This window comes from Octodon degus, unplaced genomic scaffold, assembly GCF_000260255.1.
Source record: "Octodon degus isolate 3935 unplaced genomic scaffold, OctDeg1.0 scaffold00053, whole genome shotgun sequence".
Taxonomy (NCBI): domain Eukaryota; kingdom Metazoa; phylum Chordata; class Mammalia; order Rodentia; family Octodontidae; genus Octodon; species Octodon degus.
In genome coordinates this window covers 5077342-5100231 of record NW_004524629.1, presented here as the reverse complement: position 1 = coordinate 5100231, position 22890 = coordinate 5077342, and the positions used below count along the sequence as shown (strand labels likewise).

At 34.5% G+C, this 22890-nt stretch overlaps 1 protein-coding gene and 1 pseudogene across 9 annotated transcripts in view; one reads left to right on the top strand and one right to left on the bottom strand.

Annotated features, from left to right (window-relative positions):
* Positions 1-22890, bottom strand: part of Wrn (Werner syndrome RecQ like helicase) — a 154083-nt gene that overhangs the window by 74683 nt on the left and 56510 nt on the right. For 8 of the 9 annotated variants that reach the window (XM_023717576.1, XM_023717581.1, XM_023717583.1 and 5 more), the window contains 9 exons: positions 22040-22466; positions 19892-19972; positions 17755-17887; positions 16245-16320; positions 13663-13730; positions 13289-13397; positions 12438-12506; positions 5197-5279; positions 3748-3854 (listed from right to left, as the gene is read on the bottom strand). In XM_023717576.1, the coding sequence (XP_023573344.1) occupies positions 3748-3854; positions 5197-5279; positions 12438-12506; positions 13289-13397; positions 13663-13730; positions 16245-16320; positions 17755-17887; positions 19892-19972; positions 22040-22466 (1153 nt within the window). The remainder of the gene's footprint in view (positions 1-3747; positions 3855-5196; positions 5280-12437; positions 12507-13288; positions 13398-13662; positions 13731-16244; positions 16321-17754; positions 17888-19891; positions 19973-22039; positions 22467-22890) is intronic. The other variant, XM_023717582.1, reaches the window with a different exon arrangement.
* Positions 9598-10582, top strand: LOC111817271 (annotated as a pseudogene).

The following is a 22890-nucleotide window of genomic DNA, read 5'->3' as shown; positions in this document are numbered from 1 at the left end:
CATTGCCGCTATAACCCCAAGACGAGAATATAAATTTAAGGCTCTCAGTACACAAGATGATATTTACAAATGTTCGTCACATGAGATGACCAAGGCAGTAAAAGCATAGAAAATAGGCCCAGGGACTAAGATTTTAGACATGTCAACAAAAAAAATGCCAGGAAATTAGATAAAATAGAATAGACTAAGAATAAAAAAGAAAAAAAGCCAGAAGAATGTGATGTCCTGTGACAACAAATGGGCAAAAATGATTCAAGAAGGGATAACCTTTTCAACAAATGGTCCAGAGCAATTGGATATCTATTGGTGAAACAGTGAACTCTGATCTAAACCTTATACAAAACTGAACTCAAAATGGATCACAGACCTAAATGTAAAACTAAAAATTCCAGGAAAAAATAGAAGAAAGTCTTTAAGACCTAGCACTAAGACTGTGAAAGCTTCCAGAACTTTCAATGGTACAGCCTACTGCAGCATGCTTGCCATAGGTTCACTACTATTAAACTAAGGGAGCACAATTCACAAAGAAAAAAACTAATAAACTAGATTTTATCAGAAATTAAGGTGTTTGCTATATAAGAGAAGCACTGTAAAAATGATGAAGCAAAGATGGAATGACAGAAGGATCTTGGGAAGAAAAGGAAGGGAATGAAGGAGGGAAGAATAGATGAATAAATGAACCAATAAACTGACTAACCAGGAGACCCAGCAACTGAACTCCTGGGCATTTATCCCAGAGAAAGAAAAAAGTTCACAGTGAACAAAGCACAAAATAAAGGATGGACAGAAGGAGACAAGGACACAGATTTCTTGCAAATGAAAAGGGCTCCTGGAGACCAAGGGTGAGAGGAAAGGGGAAAGGGAAATAAATAATAAAGCTGTGTCATGTACAAGAACCTGCTAGCCTCAATGAATGTAAATATTTTGTAATTAATATGAGATAAGATTAATAATATGAACAAAAGCAAAAATGGGGCAGGGGGCAGGGCACAAGAAATAAAGCAAAAGGGATTAGAAAAAGAATAAAGCTGTATTATGTACATGTACCCACTTCTCCAAATGACTGAAAACTAGATGTACTACTATCATGTGCTGATAAAAAAAAGTTCACAGGTTGTTCAGAAAGATTTTATTTATTTATTTACTTGTTTTTTGTCTACCTCAGGCTGCCTTCAGGGCGGGTCTGGTAGAGTTTTGGAGCTAGGAATCGAACTGCAGCCCTATGCGCCTGACTGCATTTGCCTAAGTAGTACTTTAAACAACTGAGCTATCTGGCAAGGCCCCCTCACAGGTTGTTCAACCATGGACTTTTAAGTATATGTAAATATTCACTGTGTCTTTATTCATAATAGGCAAAAACTGGAAAACAAATCCAAAGTTACTCAGCAAGTGAATGGTTAACAACAGGCAACATGGTATACCATATAGCAATAAGGACTTTTGAAATATAACAACTTATACAGTATAGGCCAAGAGAAAAACAAGTGCCAAAAGATATGTATGACTATATGATTGTAAGACTATACAACTATATGATTCCATTTTTTTTTTTTTTTTTTGCAGAACCAGGGATTGAACTCAGGTCCTTACACTTGCCAAGGAAGCGCTTATTCCACTGAACCATCTCCCTGGCCCCAGATTCCATTTCTAAAACTTTTTTTTTTTCATTTTTTTCATTAAGGAAGGGTCTACGGGATGTCCAGGGTCTCACTACTAGATTGGACTCATAGTGATCTACCTGTTTATAGCCTCCCAAGAGCTGGGATTACAGGCATGCGCCACCACACCTAGTCTCAATCGCTGTCTCAGCGTGCCCCGGAGACGGGGTCGGCACGGCAGGCCCAGGGATCAAACACCGACCCTTACGTCTGCTAGCAGGCGCTTTAATCCGCTGAGCTATTCGGCCGGCCCTCTAAAACATTTTTAAAATTAAAGAATTACAGAGATGGGAACCAGATTAGTTGAGGAAAGGCTAGGGTTGTGGGTGGGGAGGACTATGGTATACCTACAGAAGGATAGCTAAAGATAGTTTCTGGTAATAGAACAGTTGTGTACCTAAGCTGCAAACTAGTTACATAAATCCACATAAGACTTTTAGAAAACGATACACATAGATACAATATTGAGACAGTGATGAAACATGAATAAACTTTGGCCAATGTACAAATGTTATATTCCTAGGTTTGGTTTGCATAATAGTCATGCAAGGCATTATTATTTGAGAAAAAGGGTGAAAGGTATCTAGTACAACAACATGTTTTTGTTTTGCTTATAAGTTGCTGTGAATTTATAATTTTTACAAATAAAATACTGCCAATATTCTGACTTTTCAAGCCACTCTCATAAAACATGCCATCTATATAAAGCATTCATATGAACTACCATTCTTTATAATCAGGGAGGAAAGTGGTATTCTAATACTAAAAGCCTTGTTTTAAACCCCATTAAATTACTTCCATATTTAGGTTCTCAACAGGATACAAGAAGGGGTAACCATGCTTTACCATATCCTAAAGTAAAGACATATGGATGAAACATCACTGAGAAGATGAGAGTCTAGCTAACTAAACTTCAATGGCAACAATCTATAAACTATGGCCCATGAGAATATAGCCCACAGCCTCTTTTGTTGTAGCCCACAAATGAGGAATATACATTAACTCTTTTATTTTGTTTTGTGGTACTGAGTATTAAACTCCAGACTTCATGCATGCCAGACATACAATCTACCACTGAACAATATCCCCAGATTTTTTTTTTTCTAATTTTGCAATAGGTCCTCCTAAATTGCCTTAGGCTGGCCTTAAATTTGTGATTGTCTTGTTTCAGCCTCTTGAACTGCTCAGATTATAGGCATTCAATATGCAAACTCTTTAAGGAGTTTCTTTGAAAATCAGAGAAAAATATATGACAGAGACATAACACACTTATCCCAGTTTATCTGCAGGTTACTTTTCTATGGCTTCAGTTGTGGTTAACCACTGTCTAAAAATATTAAATGAAAAATTCCAGATGCAAATATAAGTTTTGAATTTAAGCTATGTGATGACACTGTCTTATATTGATCTGCTCTATCCACCAAAAATGAAGCATCCTTCTGCTTGCCTTGAAGAAACTTCCTTTGATGTGCAAGCATTCCTGATGCACATACTGCCCAACATTGTATATGCTACCCACCAGTTAGCCAATTAGTAACCAATCCCAGTTTTTAAATCGATACTTAAGGTACAGCAATGCTTATGTTCAGACATCCCTTCTTTTACTTAATAATGACCCCAAAGAGCAAGACTAGTGATGCAGCAATTTTATTACAGAATATTGCCATATTTTTCTATTTTACTATAAAGCATTTTTATAAACTTCTCACTGTATGTACACTTAATAAGTTAAAATTTTTCATAGATATGTATGTACAGGAAAAAAACAAAACATATATAGGATTCGGTACTATATGCAGTTTTAGGCATTTGCCAGAACTTTTAAAATGTACCACCTGTCAAGGGAGAACTATTATTGTTATTATTCGGTCCTTTTAGAAAAGGTTTGCCAACCTTGTTTTATAGTATTTCTCAATAAACTGCAGGACAACCTTGGAAACTAAGATTAGAATTTTGAAAAATCCCTCCTTCCTTACACCATCCATTTTGCCCTTTCACGTAGAAGGCTTCAGTTTTCTGCTCATTCCTCACCCCCAGATGCTCTAATCATTAAGTGTTACTGCAAAGCATTAGACTTGGCATAGCTTACCAATGGGAGTGCTGTCTTTAGGGAGCCCAGGGTCCTAAATGAACTTCTAAAATCATGTCCCCACTCAGAAATACAGTGAGCTTCATCCACAGCAATTAGTGTGATACCTATTTAAAAAATATACAAATGGAAAAAGTTCGAGGAGTGAAAAGACTTACATAAATCAATAGTTTTCATTTAGAATATACAAAACTTAAAAAAAGATTTTAAAAACCTACACTAATTTGGTTCATATTAAAACATAAGCATAAGTATGTAACACCAAATAACATCAAAAGTACTGGGAATAGAGGAGGGAAGATAAATGAATATGAAAGGCATTAGAATAAAAAAATTTATATATTACTTCAAATAATATATTTATTAAATTTCATTATTCATTATTCTTCAGAGAAGTATAATACTAGCACTTTCCTGTCAAAACTATCTTTATTAAGCACTTGTAACAATGTCTTTAAAAGTAAACAGTTCTATTTCTCTTCAATAAGGCCTTAAATCTTATTTCATAAATTAGCTATCAAAAGAGACAGAAAGAGTCAGGACATTTATACAGAGATTAAGTGCATCACTATCCCTAACTGATTACATATCGTATCACAGAAAGTCCCTCAGAAAAGCCAGTAGTACAAGATGACATACACAATTTCTAACATAAAAGAAAATGAGAAAAACTAAATCTCACAATATACAAGGTAGATAAAAGGAGGATCATCTACTCGTTCATTTTCGGGGTTGGCACAGCACACCAGGGGTTCTGGGGCTGGCACCGCATGTGATACCAGGTATCAAACTCAGGTCCTTGTGCTTGCCAGGCAGGAACTTAGACTGCCAAGCTATCTCCCCAGAATGTTTATTTGTAATCATACACATTCATTTGTATCAAAGGACCCATCGTTCCCAGCCTTCACTACCCATCAGAATCAGCTGTGAAAAATTACCAATGCTAAGCTCCACCCCAGGCCCATCACATCAGAATTTTTAAGGTTGAAGACCAGTTAGTGACACCTTTCTAAGGTTAAAGGGTGATTATTATGCACAAGGATAGAACCACTACATAAATTCTCCTTACATTAAAAATATGAAAAAATAGTAAATTATAATTTCATAAAATATGGGATTCAATATTTATTTAATGATATATCTAAGTAACTAATCATGTGTCAATCACTGCACTAGGGAAATATAAACAAGAATTGCATTTTCCCCTCAAAAAGTTTATACCCTAGCTGAAGAAAACAGATATATGAACAGGAAATTATAACAAGCCAAATTTCTGTGGTAAAAGTATGAGATAAAATAGGAAAAGCAACAAAGTGGAGGTCAGAGAGATTTCTTGGACATGCTGGAAATAAACTTTAAAAAAAGTTAAATCTAGTATCTATCTACAGGTTTAACTCCTTAGGGTAATAATTCAGTAAGTAATTATAAAGATACTATTTCATCACTTACCAATATTAGCCTGAAGTTGCTGGAGTAGATCTAAGTTACCTGAACAGAATTCTGGAGTTATATAAATAATCCGGTATTTGCCTCTGTGAAAAACAAACAAAATATAAACAAGAAAAAAAGCCACAGTAAAGAAAACAATCATCTCAACGAATTATAACTTCAAGTCAAAATACCTAATGTCTTTAAATGATGAAGTATGCCACTTATAAAGAACTAAATGAATTACATATTCACAAATATTAAGTGTTTGGCTTTAATGCACCAAAATAAAATGTGACAATGCCTGTGAGGGGATTTAGCACTATGATGACATTAAAAGCCAGGTTCTTGACTTCCAGCAGTCTAGTCCAAGAAACTACAGTGTTTGAGTTAAATGATCAAGCCTGAATAAATTTTTCATGATATTATCCTAACCATCATCACACTCCTTTTCTGAGAACTACAATCCAGACTTCCTGTTGTCCCATGATGAAGCCTTCAGTATCCATGTTTATTCTACATATTTTGCTTTTTCACCTAAAATTTATTGGGCCAGGGATAGGATGTCAGACCAGTTTCTCTCTGTCCTAGAATATGGAAGTCTGATCAGAAAACAACCAGTCAGTGGCACACAAAAGGGGGGTGGTCCACAGAGCAGCCATCCTTTATTTTGTGACTAGAAAAGCCAAGAATGCTTAGCACCTCAGAAGGAAAGAAAAAATGAGAAAGACACACAGAGACTGTACATAAAGTCAAAGCTTTATTGTAATTTCCACACTCAATTTCAGACATTTTCTATGGGCTAACATTTGTTCAGCAGGATCCATGAAATATTACTGTATCCCTAACATAAAATTCGGCACTTCCTTAAACTATTTTTAAGCTGATTTCTACTTTGCACAGATTATAAAATAGTCATTAAGATGGTATTTGTTATAAAGACTAGGTCTTGGGCAAAATATAGAATGTCTTTCTCCCTTTTACTGAAATTTTTTTTTTTTTTTTCCTTTTGGCGGAACCGGGGATTGAACTCAGACCCTTGTGCTTGCTGGGGAAGCACTTATTCCACTGAGCCATCTCCCGCCGCCCCCCCCCTTTTACTGAATAAAGACAATGAGTTAATGAGATGAAACAATGTTCCACCTACAGAGTTTAAGATAGTTAATACATTCATTCAAACAAATACTAGAGTATCTACTGTTTACTGGATATTGTACTTTCCCTAGAAATCTATTAGTTAAAAGAAAAAAATTACCTTGACCTTCAGGAAATTAACAGTTTTCTAATTAACACAGGAAATAATATAAAAACTTTTGATGTCAGACTGCCCAGTTCTGAAACTGAATTCTAATGCTAACAAGTAAACTGACTTTAGGCAGGTTGGTTAACTTTACCTTGCCGTTTCTTCAGAATAAGACTGATAATAATTATCAAGGCAGCTAATTCTTTAGATATATAGATTCAAGACAGCCCAAATCAAAATCTCAGTAGGAACTTTGGTTCAATAGGTGATGCTGAAATACTTAGAAATAGAAAGATCCCAGAAAATCCACATCAATTTTGAAAGAAGATCCTGGGTCAGATAGCTCAGTAGACTAAGAGCTTGCCTGGCAAGCACAGAGTCCTGAGTTCAAACCCCAGTAATTAAAAAAAAAAAAAAAACTTTAAAGAAAAGAACAAAACTGGAAAACTTGTACTATGTGACTTCAAGTTTTAATAAAGCTCTAGTAAGGAAGGATGACAGACAAGACTGACAAATGGATCTACAGAACAGAAAACAGAATGGCAGTAGACCGACTTTGACACAAGTCAAGTGTCTTATTAAGTAGCCAAGACTGGCCTCAAACTCTTCACCTCCTGCTTCAATCTCCTAAGGAGCTAAGAGTACAACGCATATTTCACCATACCTGGCTAGTCAAGTTTTTTTTATAAACATAAAAATTCAATTTAGTGGAAAAAACAGTCTTTTCAACAAATATAGCTAACTGGAACAACTGAACATCCATATGTAAAAATAAAATATAAGCAACACCTCAGATTACAAAATTTGCCTAAAATGAATCATAGGTCTAAATGTAAAATATAAGTTGTACAATTTTTAGGAGCAATATAAAATGAAATCTTGTGACCTTGGGCTAGGTAAAGGATTTCTTAAACACCAAAGCAAAATCCAAAGAAGAACAGATTGAAGAAGTGGACTTCATCAAAATGAAAATCTATTGCTTTTTAAAAGAACTGTGAAGAAATTAAAAAGAGAAGCCATGAGTTAGGATAAAATGTTTGCAAAACATAAATAAAATACAAGATTTCTATCCAGAATATGTAACTAACAAAATTCAGTAAGGGAAAAAGATCAATAAAAAAATGGACAAAAGATTTGAACAGACACTTCATCAAACAAGATATACAGATGGCCAGTAAGTGTATAAGAAAAATCCCGTAATTAGTAGGACAAAGTAAATTTAACACATAGTGCTAAACTTAAAATTATTAAATCCCTATGAAAATTGGTATAATTAAAGATTGGCCATGCCAAGAAATGTCAAGGATGGGAGGAATTTCATACATTCCTAGGGAACATGGAGTATAAAATCATATGACCATTCTCCAGAAATTTTACATTTCTGGCCAGACAGATAGAGGCAGACGCAGTCACTGGGGTTTGATCCTGGGCATGCCAGGCCCACCACAGGGGCGCTGACTGAGACTGGGTGTGGTAGTTTGCATCTGTAATGTCAGCACTTGGGAGGCTGAGAACAGGAGAATCACTATGAGTCCCATCTATGTAGTGAGACCCAGTACACCATGTAGACCTTGTCCTAAATTCATAAAAAAGAAAAAAACTTTTACATAAATATTCAAAGTACTATGATTCCAAAAAGTCAAGTAAGAATAACCCAAGTGTCCACAACTAGTGAATGGATAAACAAAATGTGGAATACCCATCCAGTGGAATATTATTCAGACATAATAAAAAATGAAATACTAATAAAATAATGCTAAGGAAAGATGACAGACACACAAAAAAAATGAGTTCATTTACATGAAATGTTCAGGGCAGATGTATTAAATAGAGACACACAGTGGATTAGTGGTTAGAATGCAATAGAAAAGGGAGCAGCTAGTAGAGTCTGGTTAATCGGTATTTGGAATTTCTGATGGCTGTTATATAACGTTATTAACACACCAAGAGCTACCAAATGTTTACCAGTACAAATGATAAATTTTATGTTATGTCAATTTAACCTTAACTGGTAACAATAAGTTAAACCAAAACCTTCCCAGTCATCCCACTCATATATACCAATGAAATGAAAACACATTTTCAGAGTAGCTTTACCACTATTCTAAAATGGAAACATTCCAAATATCTATTAACAGATAAAATGATACATTGTAACATATGCACATAATGTATTCTACTTAATAACAAAAGGAATGAACTATTAATAAATGTAATGTTATGGATGAATCACACAATAATTATGTGGCATTAAGTAAAAGAAAGAACATATAGTGTACAATTAACTCCATGTCTATACAGTTTTAGAAAACCCAAATTGATTTATAGTGATGGAAAACAGATTAACAGTTTCCTGGTAACTGGGGTGGAAAGGTAGGGAAAGAGAAAAGAAGGATTTAAGAAAAGTACCAGTAAACTTCACAGGTGATGATTATGTTCATTATCTGAATTTTGATGATGGTTTTATAGATGTGTACATACGTTACAATGTACCAAATTATATATTTTCAATATATAAAATTTACTGTAAATCCATTATACCTCAATAAAGGTAAATAAAATGTTCAAATATATAAAGCAGATGTTCACAAAAACAATGTTTTGGAATAGTAACATCCACTTCCTTACTAATAGCTCAAAACTAGAAACAGCCTACACATCGACCAATGACAAAATGTAAAAAAAAAAAAAAAAACTATCATACATTCATACTCAGACATTAAAAAGACCACTACTGACATATGTGACAATATTGAGGAATCAAAAGGACATTATGCTGAATAAAAAAGTCTTCCAGAAAGAAGTTCATCTTATGTGACTCCATTTACATGAAATTATAGCATTTTGTATCTGTGTATTCAAAGTGGTTAGGATAGATATATAGTTACATTCTCTTAAGAATAGAGGGATTTGTTCTAATGCTGTTTGTAAATAGGATATCAAGTCCGCATCTTGTACAGCAATTAACCACTAGGAAGAATGTATGCAATGTGTTAATTATTGAAACTGTCCTACCAATTTGGTTTGAAATTGTCTCATTGCTGTTTACCAATAAAATTATGGAAAAAAAATAAAAAATAAAAAAATTATACCACAGAAAAAATTGCACAGAAAAATTTAAAGCACTGGGGTCTGGGCGGGGCAGGAGGCGGAGGCACTGCATAGGCCCTGGAAGCCCAATGGGATGGGCTGGCTTGGAGCTTGCACTCGATGCGCCACAGCCTCTGCGCATGATGTTCCCCACCCAGAGGTCCAGCTGGCTCCTCAGTGGCCTCCCTGGGAAGTGTTCTGTCTTTCACCTCTTCGTTGCCTGTCTCTTACTGGGATTCTTCTCCCTACTCTGGCTGCAACTCAGATGTTCTGGTGATGTGGCCAGGGCAGCCAGGGAACTAGTGCAGGAGACCCCATGTCCGTTCTAGGACTGCCCCCTAGAGTTGCCCTGAGCACTGGGAAGAAGATGCATTCTGGGGCCCCCATCGCCTGGCAGTGTTGGTGCTATTCTGTGAATGCTTGAGGAGCTCCTGGTCTTCATGCCCCATATGCATTGCTTTCTGAGCAGGAATAAAATCCAGTATCACATCCACATACTCAACCAGGTGGTCCGTTTCTGTTCAACCAAGTAGCACTCATCAATGTGGGGTTCCTGGAGAGCAGCAACAGCAGGCTGCATTGCCATGCACGGGGTGGACCTGCTCCCTTCAATGAGGAGCTGGCATATGGCTTCCCTGGTGTGAGGCCTTTCCATGTGGCTCCCCCAGACCTCCACCCACTCTACCATTACAAGACCTATGTGGATGGCATCTTCCTTCTCTCCAAGCAGCATTACCAGCTGTGCAATGGGATGTCTAACCACTTCTGGGGCTGCGACTGAGAGGATGACAAGTTCTACTAGCACATAAAAGGAGCTTTTCCGCCCCTCGGGTATCACCACTAGTTATAAGACATTTCACCATGTACATGACCCAGCCTGGGGAAGAGGATTTAGAAGCATACTGCAGCTCAAAAACAGGAGCAATTCAAGGTGGATCCGGAGGGAGGCCTGAACACAGTGAAGTACGACGTGGATTCCTGCAGAGCCCTGTCTGTGAACGGGGCTCCCTGCACTGTTAACATCATGTTGGACTACTGTGACAAGGCTGCAATCCCTGGTGTACCTTTGGCTGAGTTGCATGAAGGGTAGGAAGCCTTTGCCTACAGGCTTGCTGCTCAGGCTCAGGATGAAACCGAGGTGTGGGGCCCAGATCTGATAGGATGTGGAGAAGAAATGGCCTGAAGAGACACCAAGCTCTGTATTTGCACCAGTCTGTTTCCCAAAGGGTGGCTTGAACCGGGGCAGGACATATAGGAGGCCTGGGACACTGCTGGCAATGAACAGTGACCACAAAAAGGCTGAAAACTGCTTCGAGTAGAACACTCCACCCCGCTTCCTACTTGCTGTACTCTGCCCTCCTTTGTGTGCTGAGACCTACAGGAAGTGGAAAGTACTGAACTGGACAACTTCTAATTAGCCTCTCTTTTGGTCCTTTCTGCCAGACTGCCTCAAACACACATATGGTGTAGGAGCCATGTGGCAGATGTAGTGTCCATTGCAGTTTGTTTGGCAGCTTAGAACTTCAGGAGCCAGAGCACAAGCCCCACAGATATGAACAGCAGATACCATCTCCAACTGGTTGTCACATGCAGGAATGTAGACCTCATATTACCAGATCTTTTGATGTTTCAAAAGAAACTAGAATGCTGGATTCTTAAGTGACATCAGATTTTTTAGTGATAGCACCTAACTGAAACTTTCCAAAAGTATACCAGGCCAAAAAAATAAAAGAAAAATTTAAAACACTGATTTGCTTCAGGTTGTAAGTGGAGAAAGATCGATGGGGAGGGACATAAAGAAACTTTCTAGAGTCACAGTAATACCCTACCATCTTGATAGGGGTTTGGGTTACATATTTGTGTGCATCACTCAAAACTTATTAAATACATGTATGTACAATGTATGTACTTATATATGTGTATACATATATTAATATGCACATATATTGTTAGTGTGTACATATTTATATACATGTATTTTTAGTGTATTTAAGGTGATATCCTTCTTGCATCATGAAAGAACTGGTGAGAAATTAGTGGCAGACCTATAGCACACATACTACAGCAAGCTGTTTTATCACTGACAGCTCTAAAAGGTTTGTCATCACTGGTCTAGTCCCTGTTCAAAAATTTCACTGTGTGACTGTGGGAAAATTATTTGTCTTGGGCCTCAGTTTCCTCATGGGTAAATAAAGCAGATGCAGATATTGTTTGAATTATATTGGTACACCTGCAAAGTTTACTAGTACCTTTCTTAGGGACCTGCCCATTAGCTCAGTTGTTCAAGTGACTGCTTAAACAGAGCAGTCAGGCTCAGGTTGCTGCGGTTTGATCCCCAGATCCTAAAGCTATACTAGAAATGCCCTGAAGGCATCCTGAGCCTTTAAAAAAAAAAAAAAAAAACCTCTTCTACTAGTACCTTTCTTAATCCACTCCTTCCTCTTCCCCTGCCTTTCTTACTCCAATCAACAATCACCAAAATCAAACTTTTATAACTCCATGACTACAGTGTTTTTTCGTATTTTTGTATTTTAGGGAAGGGTCTACAGGGTGTTCAGGGTCTCAGTACTAGATCTGACTCATAGTTATCTGCCTGTTTATAGCCAGGCACGCACCACCACGACCAATCTCAACTGCCATCGCAGTGCACCCCAGGGGCATGGCTGGCACGGCAGGCCCTGGGATCAGACCCCTGACCCCTGAGCCTGCTTGGAGGTGCCTTACCCCGCTGAGCTATTTGGCCAGTGACTATAATGTTAATTTTATAGCTCAGGAACTAAAAATAACAGAGCCTTCTAAGTTAGAAACACTGTAAAATTAATTATACTATGTACTACAAAATACACTTAAACCATGGACTTCTCATGCAATCAGTAAAATATTTCTGTACAGAACTTTCTCATATGCCATAGTCACCTGAGTAACTCACAATTTAACATCTTCTAGAAGATTTTTTGATTGTGCTGATCCAAGGAAACAGGCTGGAATGTTGGACATTCTATAACAAGAACAACAAACATTTCAGAGCAATGTACACATTACAAATGTTAGTATCATTTTATTTAATTTTTTTTTTTTTGCGGGGGGAGGGTTTAGTTTTTTTGGCAGAACCAGGGATTGAACTCAGGCCCTTGTGCTTGTCAGGGAAGTGCTTATTCCACTGAGCCATCTCCCCGGCCCCAGATGTTAGTATCATTTTAAATGAGAACAAATTTAAAAAGTTATAACGAGCATTCATGTTCTCTGCAATTTTTTCTCTCCCTTATCTCACTAACTTAATAAAGTCTTTCATGAGCCAGACAAATTTTTAAGGTTGAGTTTTTCATCAATAACTTGGGTTGAAGAGATAAAAAGGTTTTCAGAGATAAAAAATAACTTCCATGTATTTCTTACCAAACTAGAGTACAAGTAACGCAATTAATTTTAAGATAATAAATATTAATTTTTAGAAAATTTCATCAAGGCCCCCTAATTACCTTGATTTTTAGAAACATCAAGAGAGAAGACAAAGGCTGCAGATATAGATTAGTGATACAGCACTAGCCTAGCATGTGCAAGGCCCTGGGTTTAATACCCAGAACCAGAAAAAAGAAAAAGAAAAAAAAAAAAAAGGAGGAAGGTAAGTTCTTCCATTGAAGTATCATTTATTACTAGTAGGGATAAAACACAACTTGCAGCAATGTATTATTTTGAACTCAATTTTAACACACAGTACATCAGATTTTTCATTTCTCGAGTAAGGCAAGAGGGTAATGATGTGGCAATGAAAGCATTACATACTCAAGTTGGACCACTTGGTCTTCCATCAAGGAAATAAGAGGTGAGATGACAATGCCAATCTTTCCTAAGTAAACGGGTGGGTACTGGAAGCACAAGCTCTTTCCATAGCCTTAAAGTGAAAAATAATACATTCAAAAGATAAAAAATAAACATCTTCTTACCATGTCCTTATATGGCTGAATGATCAGTACCAATATATCGTCTTCCTAAAAACTATTCCATGCATAAATTTCAACATCTATTCCCTGTTCACTCTCTTCTCTATTTTAAACCACTTGTATTAGTATTTTGAGAGTTTAACAAAAGGTTAGCACTTTAAACCCTTTACGTTTTAGTTTTTGAAGGATTAGGTTTTTCACTTAAATATTACTTACCAGTTGCCATGACAACAACATTATCTCTTCTCTCTTCCAAAACGGAATGAATAACTTTCCACTGAACCCTTGAAGGTAAAAAGCAAATAGCTATTTTATTTGATCAATGAAAACTCAAATGATAAGTTGAAACTCATTTCATTTTCTACTTCAAATAACAGAATTTCATTTCTAATTTTGAGTTTCATATATAAATACACACACACACTAGAACTTTACAATAAGGAAACACCATTAATCAACTTCCCATTCAGTCTGGCTGAATTAGGAGTTCCATATGTATTAAATTTTATTACACATGCTTAAAGTACAAAATAAATTTCAAGCTTCACACTAGAAGATATATCCAAAAGAATCAAATATTTAAGAGAAATGGTGTAAGATTAAAATAAGAGAACTTTTGCAGTAATGGTAGTATTCTTTTTTTATTTGCATTGGGGATTGAACTTAGGGCCTTGTGCTTGCCAGGCAGGTGCTTACATTGCTGAGTTATCTTAGCAATATACTGATCCCCGGTGCCATGTGCCACACTAGCCCCGTCCCCAGGTGCACTGAGCCAGCCACCAAGTCAAGGTGTGGTGGTGCATGCCTGTAATCCCAGTGCTGGGGAGGCTGAAAACAGGAGGATCACTACGAGTCTGAGCTGCATAGTAAGATCCTGTACAAAAACATTAAAAAAAAAAATTGACCCTGACATGCATTTTAATATTCTGACAGATCAATAGAGAGAGGAATAGATGGATATGTGGATATATGGTAAAACAAGTGTAGTAAAATATAAATAGTAGAATCTAGGTGATGGATATATACATGGGAGGAGAGAAAAAGAGAATAAAAAGATTAAGATGTGTTAGGTACATGCAACACTCCACATGATGAGTAGATCATTATATATTGCAAACATATACTAATCAAAATTTAAAATTTTTTTCACCTTTATCTTAGAAAACTTTCTTATAATCTTTTTAAGATATGTCTAGATAAATGGATGTACCTAAAGACCATGCTCTTAAAATAAATTGGACACTCAAATGTAAATAACACATTGTTTTTCTGGTATGAGAAATCAAAAGCATAAATAAGAACTGAAATGTATAAAAGATATTATGAAATAGGAAGAAAATATTCCAGTGGGGAGAGGAACAAGAGAGAAAGGAGGGAGAAAAGCTTAAAAAATGAAAAAAATGGAAACAAAGCTTTTGTAAATGAGGAGGGGTTGAAGGGAGGAAAGGGAAATGGAAGAAAAAGAAACAAGTTATATCACACACACATACAAATTTTTAATAATGAATGTGATCAGGGCTGGCCAGATGGCTCAGCGGATTAAAGTACCCACTTAGGTAGATGTAGGGACCAGGTTTCCATCCCTGATGTGCCATACTAGCCCTGCTCCCAGGGCATGCTAAGACTGCGATTGAGACTGAACATGGTGGTGTGCCTGTAATCCCAGCACTTGGGAGGCTGAAAACAGGGGGATCACTACCAGTCCAACGTATGCTGCGAGACCCTGTACTAAATAGATAAAAAATAAATAAATAAAAATAATCAATGTGATCATTATGTATCTAAAATATAGCAAAAAGTCTCATTGGAAAAGGAGAAAAAAAAATGCTTACAAAGGCTATAACTACCCAACTGCTGGAAAATTTCTCTTTTACAATCTCAAGGAAAAACTCAAAAAAGTGGTCTCTGCTAGGCTAGGCTGAATGATCTTACCTAAGTGCTGCTTGCACCGGGTGCTCAGTTTATCAAAATTCACTAACCTGAAAACAGGAGGATCACTACAAGTCCGAGCTGCGTAGTAAGACCCTGTACAAAAACATCAAAAAAAAAAAAAAAAAAAAAAATGACCCTGACATGCATTTTAATATTGTGACAGATCGATAGAGAGAGGGATAGTTGGATATGTGATAAAACAAGTGTAGTAAAATATAAACAGCAGAATCTAGGTGATGGATATACACATGGGAGGAGAGAAAAAGAATAAAAAGATTAAGATGTGTTGAACCCCTATGTGTACTTTCCTATATGTAAGATATGCTTTAATTCTAAAAATTTTAAGTTTGAAAGGAAAAAAAGGAAAGAAATGTTTCAATGAAGTCTGTTTTGAATGCTTAAAACTGGAAAAATCTATTCTCTTTTTTTTTTGAAAAATCTATTCTTAATTTTTACATTCTTACAACTTTTATAATAACTTACTTGTTTACCTTACTTTTATTAATTTTTACTTACAAATACAATTTGAGTATGTTAAGTTTATCATTGGGCAATATATGCAAAATAGGCACACAAATACCTAATGAAAAACAAAAACACTAAATGGAAATTCATTAATAGCTTCAGTTTCAATGCAGAACCACTCAGTTAAAAGAAAGCCACTTTCCTTGCTTATAAACATGATTTTCAGCAATAAATTTTATTAATCATATATTTTAAAATAATTTTGTAGTCACTTCAGGAATTACGGTGTGGAAAATATGACTATAATTATTATCACAAAGCTACTACTAAATAATTCATCTTTTTTCCCCTGTGAAAAAAATACTAAAATATGTAATTTAATTGACTGAGATTATACTCACGGTTTAAAACTATGATGGCCAAAATAAGTCTTGAGGCAAATAACTTGCTTTGCAGTGGGTTCTGGCAAATAACAGTCTTAAAATAAAATAAAATGGCTATTATGTTCCAATAGAAATAACACAAGATAAATGGGAAGGAAAAGTTTATTTAATTTTTTTTTTTAAAGAATATAATGGTAAGTACCACAATTTACTGTTTTCTTTTCATTCTAACCCCATATCGTGCTCTGGGTATCAGTCCTGACCCTAACATTATTATTAAATTTTAAAATTTTGTTTTGGTTCACATTTTACCAGCACAATAAAATACTGATATTTTAGAATCAGCTATGCTTCTTAGATTTTTACATCTACAATGAAATAGCAATATACCAATCCAATTTTACAATATAGTCAACTTTCAATTAATGATAATCAGCTATTACATTAACATCACAAAATCTACAAATAAAACAAAATCTTCACTTCAGTTACCCAAACCTAGTTAACTAAATTTAATTAGCTAGGGGTTGGGGAAATGGCTCAGTAGAATAAGTGCTTGCCCGGCAAGTGCAAGGGCCTGAGTTCAATCCCTGGTCTGTCAGAAATAAATAAACAAACAAACAAATAAATAAATAAATAAATACATTTATTTAGCTAAATCAAGTGTAGTGAACTAAATCTAACTTAGTAATTATTAATTAAACTTACCTACCTAAATTCTGACCAAAATCCTAACTGCAGAGTACAGCAAGGCTACTATGTTAGCTCCACCCATGTGACTTTCACTATATCTTTAGGTCCAAAAATTCAAGAATGGCAAAGGAAGGGCAAAAAAGAAATCAGTCATCACTAAACAATTTAAAGCTAACTACTACACTTCTCAACTTCAACACTTCTAAACAGAAATGGATTTAGCTCTGGACAAATGATACTTATATTTAATATAAGGAAAGAAAGAAGACATATTATCAATACATTCATATATACTTTTCACCTATAAAATGTTTACTTCCATATTATGTCCATGAGGTCTAAGTCTAGTGTGAGTTCTACTTTATAAAAAGATCCTGATTTGCCATAATTTTTTTCACTTAATGAAAAATTAACTTAGTATATCCTTTAACAGAAAACCTAAAAATTAGCCCATTTTGTTCTTTTAAACTATTATTTGTTTAAATAATAAGCTTCTGAAGAGCAGATGCTATGTATCCATGTCCTTTGCAATGATCTTTAATATTTAGTAAATGATTTTATGACAATTAACCCATGCAAAGTTTAAAATTCAGAATGAAAAGCTTTACATCACCAGATTCACTGAATGACACAAGACTTTCATTACCTATTTTTAGAAACAGTAAAGTGCTTCACAGATATGACAGCACTAAAGAATGTAACAAAAAGTTTATAGGACTTAACAAATTAGTTAAATGCTTCAAAGCCCCTAAATTTCCAAACATTTGAAACTATACCATAAACTAAAGGCAGTAGTAGGTATCACAAGTCACAGCAAACATATTTCATTGCTTACCATCCTCACCTTCTTCCTCTTCAATGACTTCATTTTTGTCATCTTCTTTAATAGGAAGACTCAAACTTCTTTTTGTTTCTGAGTACTTAGAATGAATTCTTTCTACAGCATCACTATTTAGGTTTTCTAAAGACTGAAAGTTTCAAAGGCATTGTAAAAGTCTTTGACAGTATCATATCTTTTTCACCAAAACACAAAAGATTATTAACATGGCCTACATTTTTGTTCAAAGCTGGCAGCTGTACAAGCAATAACACAAAAAAACATGTGTGTTACTCTATAAATATGTGCTCAAGAATAGTTTCCAAGGCACAAGGCCAAAGATGGAATACTTCCAGCATAAACAAGGTTCATTAATAGCATATAATGAACTGCCCCTGGGAAAGTCTATCATAAATTTTAAATTTGGATAATTTAAAACTTTCAATTCTTTATTTTACTTAATGGTTTCAATTCTCAGGTGATAAATATACGTTTAAATCTTTTAATTTTTTTTTGCAATGAGTTTCTTTTTTCTTTTCTTTTCTTTTTTTTTTTTTTTTTTTGTATGTGTGTGTGTGGTACTGGGGATTAAACTCAGAACCTTGCACTTGCCAGGCAAGCGCTTATTCTACTGAACTATCCCCTCAGCCCCAATGAGTTTCTTTATAGAACACATCAGTCATATTCTTGAGTAAGGGTAAGGGTTAAAATATAAACAAATGATAAATGTGGTTTTGGATTTTTTTTAAAAAATACAAGATTTTAAAAATTTCAGGAAAGGAGTAGTATATATGTGAAATAAAATTATTCTTTTTAAATTTGGCTTTATCATACTTTTTCTCTCTCAACAAAAATATCATCTCAGGAATGTTAACATATTTTAATTTTATCCATAAACTTTTTACTAAAAAATGATATGGAAGGCTTTGTTAAACCATAGTTCTCATGTACTCTTTCCATGAAACCTTCCATTTATTATTTTTGCTGTGTTTAAAAAAAACAGTGTACTCATTTTAGGCCTGAAAAGAACAAAAAGTGATTCTGCTTTTAATTTTTATTCAAGCCCACAAACATATTTAGAAAGCACTGTAAAATAAAGTTCTCTAACACCGGCAACCAAGTTGCCTAAGATTCATTACAGAGAATATTTTGTTTGTACAAGTCCACAATAATTCTATCAATATATTACACAATTAAATAGTATTCCTCAGAGAAATGGTTGATAAATACAGGAATTATGATTTAGCTTATATTTAATAAATACTTAACTGAATGCTATGCTCTATGCTAGGCTCTCAGCAATACTTTAAATAATAACTGTTAACTGAGCTTCAAAAGGGGTAAGAAAAGTCACACAGACAATAAAGGGAAAGGAGCAACTCAAATCTACATCTAGATTCAGAACCTATGTTTTTAATTATCGTCATTGCAATTGCTACAACTAGGCCTCAAAAGTAAAAAATAAAAAATTACTCTTACTTCACAAAAAGAAAAGTCTGATCAATCTAAAGATCAGGAATAAAAAGTATACATATGGAACACTTGTGTTTTCTTCTATGTTTCCCTTACTTTGGCTACATTGGTTTTTTCTTTCTTCGTTTTCTTTTTTATCACTGGGGATTGAATTCAGAACAATGCTTATGCTAAGCACAAACTACCACAGAGTTGCATCCCCAGCTTGGCTTTGAGTAAAAGTGTAAAAAATATGTAAGTTATACATTCAATGTTCATAATATAACTGTAAAATTCAACCATTTAAACTGTTAGAAAAGTATACAAGATATTTAAAATCCATACTAACAAATACCAAAGTAGGTAAAGATTACTGACTATATAAAAGCAGAATGTCCAAATACAAGGGGACATATGTAGATGAGAAAAGAAACCAATGTCAAACTGAAGAGCTTAATCACTACCTCTATTCCAGAAAAGAATTAAAAGATAGTGATGTAAAAGGAACACAGAACATATGCAAATCAGTATACTACTTATAGAATATTACTCATGCATCATATAAAAATGAAATATGAATTGGAAAACAAATATAAAGTTATACAACTGGAAATAATGTGATAGGATCTAGTTTACAATTCAGTAATACTTTAAGTGTCCTTTGGAAAGAACATGAAGTAATTTTTCATAATTTTGAACATACCTTAAGCATCTCCATTTCTAAATCCTCATCACTTTCAATTGTATAAGAAGAATCTTTTTCATTATTACTGGGAGATAAGTGCTTTAAAAAAAAAAAAAGCATTTCAAAATTAATTTCCAGTAATTGATTACCCTCTTTTCTACAAAATAAAGTTATCAATGCTACTTATCTTTAGCCATCTTTTCTCTAAAGATAAATGTACAAATCATACTTATATGTTTATATGACAGAAAAAAAGTGGAAGGATAAAGGAAAGAATCAAATGGAAAGAAAGTTTAAAACTTACACAGCTTTGACTCACAGACTTGAAGTAAAATCCCTACTCTAGAGTAAAAAGTGAGAAGTTCAACCATGGCTAAACGTCAAATGTTGAAAAAAATCTGTACAGGTGAAAGTACATGTCTATAATCCCAGCACTCTGGGAGTCTGAGGCAAAAAGATTGCAAATTTGAGCCCACCCTGGGCAATTTAGGCACTTAGCAAAAATCTTATCTCAGAATAAAATAAATTTTAAAAAGTGGCTGGGGATTATAGCTCAGTGCCTGATTCTACCTCTAGTACTACCAATTTTTAAAAAGTCAATAACAGTACATTTTTTTTAGAGCAACTGATTTAAAAAGTAAATTTGGAGGGTGGGGAGATAGCTCAGTAGTCTAAGCACCTGGGTGACCAATGCAAGAACCTAGGTTCAATATCCAGTACCGCACACCATACAGGTCCCAGAATCCCCAGCAAAAGCATCATGCCAGCCATGGAAACATCATGTGGTAGTGCACACCTGTAATCCCAGTGCTGGGGAGGCTGAGACAAGAGGATTGTTATGAATCCAAGCTGAGTAGTGAGACCCTGTACTAAATAAATAAATAAATAAATAAATAAATAAAAAATTTAGTGTGACTACAAATCTTTAAATATTTTACAAATAGGATCTATATAAATTTGAAAAAGTGTCTGCTATATTATTCACTTAGTTTTTACCTAAGTTTGGATATGAGGAATCTTATTAATTTTCCAAGCCTCAGGAAGTAAATACTCAATAGCATTAAAATATACACAAAATGCTCACAAAAAAATTTAGAAAAGATATGCTCACAAAATGCCTAATACTTAGTGAAATAAAAAAAAGTACGGTCTTAAATCTCCAAATTTTAGGTTAAACAATGTTTAAAGTGTTTACAAAAAGAAATTACTTTTTAAATAAAGTCTTTAATGAATAAAGAAAAAAGTTAATGTTATTAAAAAGGCAATAACTGGTCTAGAAGTCATGAAATTACAATCATAATTCTATACTATATGAAATACACAAATTTGAAAGTATATGCCTAATAAGAAATTTTTGGAATATTAAAGGGTAAATAGATGTTAACAAAGGGTACTTACTGAAGAAGAAAGTTACTTTGCAAATGCTCTGAGGATATTTTGTAAACAATTTTAAAACAAAAACTTTCACAAACTAATGGAAACAGTTACTAATATAATTAAAAAGATTTTTTCTTCGTTAGAAAAATGAGAAAATAATTCTATTAAAATGGTTTTAAAATCTTAAGCATTTATTGCAAGATACGCAAAATTCTCAAGAATATGAGCATCATAACTAATTTCTATGAATGAAAACACAAAAAATTTAGAAATTAAAAAAAATGTTATTTACTCCCCAGATGATTGTGAGAACTAGTATAAAGCAAAAACATCAGGTATTTATTAAAATATTTCTTACCCTAACAAGAATTCTGTGCGAGAAAATACAAGCTTCCTCCAAAAATCAAGTTTAAAACAATGAGTAATAGCATATATGTAAAGAATACAAAAAAGCAGAGATATCTATGTAAAAGCATAATAAAATAGCAACTTATAACAAATGTCTATTAACACTATAAAACTTTACAATGCTGTTTATTATATTAAGTTAGGAGTGGCCAATAATGGTTCATAAGCCAAATATGGCCCACTGACTATCTTTGTAAATAAGATTTTATTTAAACTCAGAAGGTACATTTGTCTATGGCTGCTTTCACACTATGAAGACAGAATGGACTGTGTGCAGCAGCAAGTGTTTCTCCCATACGACTTACATTATTTACCACATGTCTCTTTACAGAAGTTAGCCCTGTTATCAATGTAAAAAGTTATCTCTGCTTTATTAAGTACCTCAGATTGAAATGAGACATCACTAACATCTTTTTCTTGAGCTTGCTGTTCCAAAATCTGGAGGTCGTATTCTGTAATATCTAATGACATCAAACAAGTTCTTTCCATATTTTCTTTCAATTTATTGTCTTTTGTTCCATCTTCAAAGCCATCATCTTCTTGTTTAATTGGATTTCCAAGGACATCTTCTCCACTATGTTTAATTAAATTATCAAGTGTCGTGTCCCATGTCTCATCTTTAACATTGGTAAAAATGTTCTGTTCCCTCGCTTGTTTCTGTTGTTCTCCATCAGCAGTTGAATCCTCCAGAGAGAGTAAGTTAAAATTACTGCTGGGCCTCAGGTCAGGTTCAGTGTTAGCAGAGGCAAATATTATCTTCTTCAGCAAATATAGATTTTCTGAAATATTTTTCAATATTATAGGAATCCTATAAAAATTTTAAGATAATTAAACTTTAATTACATTAACTATAAGATTGAAAGTTTTTAATAAAAAAAAGTCTCTAAAACAGCTTAGAAGACTCAATGGATTACACCTGACCTTCATTCCTAATGCCCCATGATAAGAGCTAGGTTACTCTCTAGCACAGATAGGTAATTCTGCATCCAATCATTGACTTACAGGGTCACAAAGAATTACTCATATTTGGTCCCAAACTGTTCATGCCAGCTACATTATTTCTTTTAATTAATTTAACGTAAAGTAAATCAATGATGTATAACAATGTCATAGAATTCTGCAGAGAACACATGGAAAGACTGAGCACGTGGGGGTTTTTGTTTTTTTCTTTATTTCTTTCCTTTTTTTTTTTTGGTTCCCAGGATCAAACTCACGATCTCACACTTGCCAGG